The 7,454-nt window shown below is 52.8% G+C and overlaps 3 protein-coding genes across 3 annotated transcripts; 1 reads left to right on the top strand and 2 right to left on the bottom strand.

The window, feature by feature from the left end:
- Window positions 1–3,184: 3,184 nt before the first annotated feature.
- Window positions 3,185–4,213, top strand: LOC9637102 (pentatricopeptide repeat-containing protein At2g13600). The gene has a single exon (XM_002988416.2). It carries the CDS (start codon window positions 3,185–3,187, stop codon window positions 4,211–4,213), a length of 1,029 nt encoding a protein of 342 aa, XP_002988462.2.
- On the bottom strand, window positions 4,125–5,442 carry LOC112341674. Its single transcript, XM_024662234.1, has 6 exons — window positions 5,174–5,442; window positions 4,986–5,119; window positions 4,795–4,933; window positions 4,590–4,749; window positions 4,365–4,529; window positions 4,125–4,313 (listed from the first exon to the last, which is right to left on the bottom strand). Exons 1-6 carry the CDS (start codon window positions 5,412–5,414, stop codon window positions 4,235–4,237), a joined length of 918 nt encoding a protein of 305 aa, XP_024518002.1. The 5' UTR covers window positions 5,415–5,442; the 3' UTR covers window positions 4,125–4,234.
- Window positions 5,376–7,430, bottom strand: LOC9637101 (pentatricopeptide repeat-containing protein At3g53700, chloroplastic). The gene is made up of 2 exons (XM_024662233.1): window positions 6,804–7,430; window positions 5,376–6,728 (listed from the first exon to the last, which is right to left on the bottom strand). The coding sequence occupies exons 1-2, from the start codon at window positions 7,413–7,415 to the stop codon at window positions 5,460–5,462; spliced, it is 1,881 nt and encodes a 626-aa protein (XP_024518001.1). The 5' UTR covers window positions 7,416–7,430; the 3' UTR covers window positions 5,376–5,459.
- Between the last annotated feature and the right edge of the window lie 24 nt (window positions 7,431–7,454).

Raw genomic sequence — 7,454 nt, 5'->3', positions numbered from 1 at the left:
CCTGGTTCCAGGCTACAAGGTTCTTGTGTCCCATAGCAATTTCTTCACTCTGGATAGCCGTTTTGGCATATCCTCCATGTTGTTCCACAATAAATGATTCTTTGCAGATCCTCTCTTTTGCTTCTTGCAAGCTCTCACATCTTCCAAACATCTAGATTTCCAAATTCAAGGATGTGCATAGATCCATCCAAATTCATGGATGAATTGTGCAGCTGCTTGCTGCACAATTGTCACTGCCAAATTTGTAAATCTCTTTTCCATGTGATAGATCCCTGGTTTTGCTGAAAAATTGGAGGATCTTGCCACGAACTTGGTACTGCATTTCTTAAACAACGACCATTTCACAGAACAATTCAGCTGAAATGGTGGTTTTGTAGGTGACGATCTATCTTTTCAATTTTCTCCTAAATAACTCTATTGTTGGAAAGCTAAACGTCGCTATACGTCGCAATCTTTCACGTGGGACTGACAATTATGCCACATATTGCTCCTTGGACTTTTAGTCTAAACCTTTTGAGTAGCAGGCACTAACCTGTTTAAAAAATGGTTCAAGTTTTAAAACTTTGTAACCATAGGGAGTATAAATTTTCAAGCCCCAAACCCAAATTTGCAACAAATCATGTCAAGTTCTTCTTTCCTTCTAGCATTGCTTTGCATATCCATTGGGAGCTTAGCTTCTGCTGCTTCAGCTGGAGAAGAGGACTCAGTTTCTATCTTTCAAGTCACCGGTACGTAGCTCAAGTTTAATTGCTGGGCTTACAGTATATGTGCAATGCAGATGGCAAGTTGGGAGGATATTCTCAGTGGGTATCCTTCAGGGTCACAAACCTGGGACAAGACACCTTAGAAGTGAAAAACTCCTTCTTAACATTTGGAAAGTGGTACAAATACCCAGATAAGAACGCCGACGCGAGTGCACCAGGTGGGATAACCATTGCTGCGGGAGAAACCTCTCCCAACCCGCCATTTGCTGCATGTGGAAGGCAAGCTTCTCCATCTGGGACTACAGGTGGATTTGACCTCTATACGAAGGGCACCAAAGTTGCCACTATAAACTTTGATTGTCCATACATTGGCAGTAATAAGCTGTCTGTCAGCGATGAGTGCACGAATTGTCTTGTGCAGCTTCCGTCCTTTTCTACTTCTGGTGCGTTGGGAGACCTTGTTATTAAAGCGGTGGCACTAGTTCAAGCCTCCGAGAGTGAAGCTTAGCAAGCTCCATTGCCAGTGGTCACACTGGTGCTCCTTTCAAAAGTATATGTGGTGGAATAAAATGCTATGCTCCTGGGTTCTTATAATACTGAAATATACTCTAAGATCATCATTGAAATGCCAAACAAAATCTATCTCCAATCTCTGATTTTCACAGAAATCTTCATATCACAGCTTAAGTCCATGCCCCAATGGTTTGGACAATGAAGAGGTACTTAGCAGATGAAGCTGATGAAAGAGTTGTTGCGACACTTTCCATGAGTTCTTCTGGTTAAGATATCTCACGATATGGCAAATGTTTAGTGAGTTTAAGAGCACGCATTTTGATCTCCGCGTCGAGGTAGATCCTCACTACACGGAAGATAGCCGGTTAGCGCGCGGATCTCCGCTGTCGAGACCCTTCCATCGCAGGAAAGCTCCAACTTCGCTCTTCGCGAGCACTCTCAGCCTCAGAGATTCTCGTCGCTCGATCGCGATGGAATCGCTTCTCCGATCCAGCATGCAAGCACGCCGATCGCTGCTCGAGCTCTCGCAACGCCGTACCTCACGTGGTAAACATCGTACTCGTCCACCGCGAAGAGCAAATCGTTGTCTCTCTGCTGCCACCTGTTTCATCTCGTCGGGATCCTCGGCGCAGTAGATCCAGTTCCTGTCCTGCTCGTCCTCCGCAAAGGCCACGAGTAGTGCATCTCTCACAGAAGCTACGAGGCTGCCGAGCCTCTTCTTCGCGCTAGCGCTGCTAGCCCGCGAGATGATCCGCGAGCGAGAAGTGCCAAGCAGCCACTACGTCATGGCTCCCGACTAGCTCGATCGTCCGGGGCTGCGATGGATCAACTCCAAGCGATCCGGCAGCTCCTTGAAAAGCAAGCGCCAAATCTTCCCGCTTATCGATCACGCAGATTTTCGACTCCTTGAAGCGTCACAGTTCCAGAAAACCCCGAAATCTTCAAGAACCCTAATGCCGCGATATAAGGGGCCAAAGGCGACCGTTAGTTTGTTCGTCCAGAGATCCAAGTTCCCCATCAGCGACAAATGGAAGGAGCGAAATCTCCTCCACGCCTACCACTTCTGGCCGCGGCGAACCGGCAAATCCCTCTTCGAGCAGCAATTCCTGGGCGAGAAATGGATCGAGCGCCCCATCCCAGAGATCCAGATCAAGCGCCGCATCCGAACGCGCCGCCTCCGCCGCCAGGGCGCCGCCGAGAAGCTCCGCCAGCTCCTCCGCCGCAACCCCCCAGACGGCCGCGAGACGCTCACCGGCCCCCGCAAGCTCAACCGCGCCGAGTTCGTCCCCGGCGACCTCGCGCGCCACATCCGCGCCAGCGGCGACTCCCGCGATGTCGCGCGCACCCGCGAGCTCCATGATTACGTCCTCGCGAGCGATTTCCACCACAGCACCTTCCTCGCCAACACGATCATCGAGGCCTACGGCAAATGCGAGAGGATTGACGACGCCATCGCTGTCTTCCACGCGATCCAGCTCCCAAATCTCTTCTCCTTCAACATCCTCCTCTCGGCGCTCTTCCAGAACGATCGCTCCGGCCACGCCGCCTCCCTCTTCGCGGCGATGGGCCGCCGCGACATGGTGACGTGGAATACCATGGTCACCGGATATGCCCAGCTCGGGCAACCCGACTCCGCCACATCGGTCTTCCACCGCATGCCGTACCGGGGCATCGTCTCGTGGACGGCCATGGTTACGTCGTACGCTACCAACGGACGGCTGGATCGCGCGAAGGAACTCTTCGTTTCCATGCCCGAGAGGAGCGTGGTGTCTTGGAACGCGATGCTCCAAGCATTTGCCCAAAACGGGCATCTTGACGAGGCGAGAGATCTCTTCGTGGGCATGCCGGAGAGGGATGTGATCTCCTGGACAGCGATGATCACTGCGCATGGGAGCTCTCTGCGAGTAAACTCCGCGAGGATCTATTTCGATCGGATGCCCGAGAGGGATACAGTGTCCTGGAACGCGATGATCGAGGCGTATGCCGAGAACCGGCAACCCGATGAGGCGCGGCGGATGTTTGATCGGATGCCACGCCCGGATGATAGCTCCTGGCCGGCGCTCATCCGCGCCTACGCGATCGCGGGCTTCGTCCTTGAGGCAAAGATCATCTTCGACAAGTGCCCGCGCCAGATCGTCTACGCCTGGTCGGCGATGGTGGCGGCCTACGCGCAAAACGGCGATCTCGACCGCGCCACCCAGCTCTTCGAGGAGATGCCCGTCAAGAACTCGCGAGCCTGGAACGCGATCATCGCCGGCCACGCTCAAAAGGGCGATCTTGTCCGAGCCGAGAGCGCCTTCTCCGCGATGCCGAATCCAAATGCCACCTCCTGGAACGCGCTGATCCATGCCTACGCTCGATCGAGCCAGCAGCACCACGAAGCGATCCATCTCTCACGGAGGATGATCTTGGCCGGGGTCGATCCGGACGACGTCACCTTCGTGGGCCTCTTGAATTCGTGCAACCATGCCGGACTGCTGGAGGCTTCTCGGCAGATCTTTCTCGCGGTCCAGGAGCAGCACTTCGAGGAGCCGACCGTGGATCACTACTGCTGCTTGATCAATGCGCTGGGACGAGCTGGGAGGCTGGGACAGGCCGAGGAGCTCGTCGCTTCGATGCCTTTCTTGCCGGATGCTGTGACTTGGACGACGCTGCTCAACGTTTGCAAGCTTCATGGCGATGTCGAGCTTGGAGCTGTGGCGGCAAGGCACGCTTTTGAGCTGGACCCGAGGTGTCCGTCGCCATATCTCTTGCTCGTCGATCTGGAGACGCCACCGCAAGCGCTTCCGGAGCCTCTGTGCTCGAGATTCACACCCAGGACGAAGACGAAGGCTGTCTACTTTGGAACTGGTCGTAAGGCTAAAAGCTACAAGGAGATAAAGAACAGGAAACTCCAGGAGCATGACATGAAAAAGCAAAGGATGCAAGACTTACGGGAGGTTCTGAAAAGTTGCAACAGCTCTGATCCACAGAAACTTCACACAATGCCTTGCTGAGACTGGAGATAGATGAGTGGATCAATTGACTCCACAGAGACTCCACAGCATGCCTTGCTGCGGCCGGAGATAGCTGCCGAGAACCATAAACGATCCATGCCTGCAAATTCCATCTTGTAAAAAGAATAACTTCACAGGAAATGAGAGGTACCTGATCAATGGAAGGCCAGCTTCGAACGCCCATCGCAGCAAAGTTGGATAGAGCTGTCCCAAGATGTATATATGAAGATGAGCTGCTCTCGAGTATAATGCAATGGCAGCTTCTTCGTTTGTAGCAATCACATAGCCACTGCGAACAAAACCCGTTGTGTATCCCCTGAGCCACAAAGACAAAGCTTGAGAATCTGGAAAGGTAAAACTTTGGCACTGTTCTCACACTATGGCTCCGTCTTTGATGACCACTAGAACACTGCCGTTTCCTGATGCTCGAAGCTGCACGTCTCTGATCTGAGCTTCACGGTCGTATCCCAACGTCTTCTTGAAGAGCTTGGAGCAAGCATCCACGTCGTTCGGCTCCATCTCCCGGACAACATAGCCTGTCAAAGATGTAGAAGTGTAAATCTTGTATAAAACTGGATTACCAGATAGTGAGATGCCAACGATGTTGGCAGCTTTCTCGGCTTGGTCTTTGCTGAGTGGGCCATGAAAATTACTCCAGAACTCCACGGGACGAAAGCCGAATTTCACGTACAAGGAAAAGCTCTTCGTGTTCGGAGCTCCCTGACACCCGAGAGAAAACTGTTTTGAGAAGCCAGAGTCAAAAGTTGCGAACCTGAACTAGTCGTATAGATGCTGCGCTTGTGTTGCGGGATTTCTCCAGCAAGCTCAAAGTGATAGCTTTCCCCACACCTTTGTTTGCTGTGCTAGGCATCACCGAGACAAGGGCCAGAGAATTCACCTCTCCTCCTGAAACAAAGGCTTGTGGTTTAGATTCCAGATTCCAGAATTCAGCAACTTAACCAAAAACGATGAATCCCACACCGATGACAGCTCCCCCTTGGACGGCCACAACACCAGCTGAGCTTTCATCTTCCAGTCGACCTCTGACTGCTGCGATGGCTACTTCCACACTTGGAAAATCGACCTCCACAGCAGCAGCATTTGTAGCACTGTTTATCTCCAGAAACGCATTGTATAGAACGGTCGCAGCAGGAACTAGATCTTGCTTCACAGCTTCTCTGATAGTAAAGTCAGTAGCCATGAGAACGAAGAAAGAACAAACCCTTAAAAGTGTACGGGGTCAGCGTCATGCATTTTGATCCTTTCTTCCTGTCACCGAAGAATAGTCTTCCAGGCGGCCCGACTTCTCAAGTCCAATCCTCAGTGTCTCGTGCGTGATATCATTTGGCTCCAAGAAACTGGTGTCTCGAAACAAATCGATGGCTTCGTCGATTCTTCGCGCAGCACAGAGACCTTTGATAACTGTGGTGTAGCTCACCACGTCCGGCTGGATTTCTCTTTCTTGCATCTCCCTGAACAACACCAGCGCGTGCTCCACCCTGAGTGCCTTGCACAGCCCTTTGAGCAAAACGTTGTAGCTCACGAGAGTTGGAGCGTATCCTCGGTCCACCATCAGGTTGAAAATCTCGCAGGCCTTTTGAGCAGAGCCTCTGTCGCATAGAGCGTTGAGAAGCTTGGTGTAGCTTTTAACATCCGAGGGAATCCCTGCTCTTGCCATCCAGTCCAGCGTTCCACCAGCATCCTCCAACCTCTTGTCTCGGAGAAACCCGTCCACCAGCGTTGCGAAAGTTACCTCGTCCGTTTCGCATTTCTTCTTCCTCATGTAGAGAAAGACGTCCACTGCCTTCTCCATCTCGCGAGACCGACAGAGATTCGCGATAACGCAGTTGTAAGTCGAGACGCTGAATGGACACCCCACGCTGATCATCTCGTCCAGCAAAGCCTGAGCTTCTGTATCCTTCCTGGACCTCCAGAGTCCGTTGATGACGGTGTTGTACGTGATCGTGTTTGGAGCTGGCTCCATCTCTCGCATGAGCTGCAAAGCGTCGTCGGCTCTTCGAACTTTGCAGAGCCCGCTGATCAAAGTGTTGTAAGTGACAACGTCTGGCTTGCATCCGCTATCGATCATCAGCTCTAGAATCCCCTTGGCCTTTCTCACGTTGCACACCTCGCAGAAACTCGCGATGACATTGTTGTAAGTCTCAGCCATCTCTGGAGGACGTCCACTCCTCACCATATGATCCAGGAGCGTTAAGGCCTCGTGGATCTTCTGCCTCTTGCACAGCGACTGTATCAGAGGCTCGTAAGTTGCCACGAGAGGAGGAATCGACGTCCGTGAAACTAGAACGTTGACAAACTTCCGGAGCTCTCGATCCCTGCCAAGTTTTAGAAACGCAGCGATGAGCGTCGAGTACGTGAAGAGATCCGGCCAGCAACCTCTACCTTTCATCAAGCTCAAGATCTCGAGAGCGCCATCCACATCCCCCGACTTGCAGTGCCCCGAGATGATCGTGTTGTAAGCAACCACGCCGGGACGAATCCCCGAGTCCCACATCTGTTCCAGGAGCTCACGAGCACTGTCAAACCTCTCAAGCTTGTGGAAAACATCGATCAAAGTGTTGTAAGTTACCTCGTCTGGATCACACCCAGCCTTTCTCATCATCCGGAGAGTCCCAAGAGCGCCATCCAAATGCCCGGCTCTGGCAAATCCATTCACGACGCTGTTGAAGATCACCACGTTTGGAGCCACAGCTCCGCCAAGGATCATCTCCTCCAGGAGCTCCAGCGCGGCTTTGAGCCGCCGCGCCTTGCAAAGTCCCTCGATCACCACTCCATATGTCACGACGTTTGGACGGCAGCCTCCAACGATGGCGGATTTGAGGAGCTCGTAGGCTTCTCCATATTTCTTGCTCTGGAAGCACCAGTGGATCACAGCGCTGCAAGCTATCACGTCCCTGGCCTGGAATTTCTCTTCCATGAGATCCAAAACCCTGTGAGCGGCGTCTAGATCCCCGGCATTGCACAGCTCTCTCACGGCGAGCCTGTACGTGGTCTTCCGGGGCGGATCGCGCGCCATGGCCAGGAGATTGCGCGCTTTCTTGTGAGATTGGAGGCAATCCGCCAAATTCTTGGACTCATCGGATACGGAGTGGAGAGGCAGAGCTGTGCGCTTACCAGGATCGGCAATGACGTGCTCGCGCGCGGCTGCATTCCAGCGCGCGATCGCCTGGACGCACGCCATCGTTGCTAGGGTTCTTACAAGACCACAAGATGGCAGAAT

Source organism: Selaginella moellendorffii, unplaced genomic scaffold (assembly GCF_000143415.4).
Source record: "Selaginella moellendorffii unplaced genomic scaffold, v1.0 SELMOscaffold_88, whole genome shotgun sequence".
Taxonomy (NCBI): domain Eukaryota; kingdom Viridiplantae; phylum Streptophyta; class Lycopodiopsida; order Selaginellales; family Selaginellaceae; genus Selaginella; species Selaginella moellendorffii.
This window is presented reverse-complemented; position numbering and strand designations above follow the sequence as displayed.

Coding starts and splice junctions, on each gene's coding strand:
- LOC9637102 (XM_002988416.2), top strand. CDS start 3,185: ATGATCGAGGCGTATGCCGAGAACCGGCAACCCGATGAGGCGCGGCGG.
- LOC112341674 (XM_024662234.1), bottom strand. CDS start 5,414: ATGGCTACTGACTTTACTATCAGAGAAGCTGTGAAGCAAGATCTAGTT. Junction 4,934..4,985: donor CATCTATACGACTAGTTCAG/GTTCGCAACTTT, acceptor CTCGGGTGTCAG/GGAGCTCCGAACACGAAGAG. Junction 4,530..4,589: donor ATCAAAGACGGAGCCATAGT/GTGAGAACAGTG, acceptor TTTGTGGCTCAG/GGGATACACAACGGGTTTTG.
- LOC9637101 (XM_024662233.1), bottom strand. CDS start 7,415: ATGGCGTGCGTCCAGGCGATCGCGCGCTGGAATGCAGCCGCGCGCGAG. Junction 6,729..6,803: donor CTGGGTGTGATCCAGACGAG/GTAACTTACAAC, acceptor CTCCTGGAACAG/ATGTGGGACTCGGGGATTCG.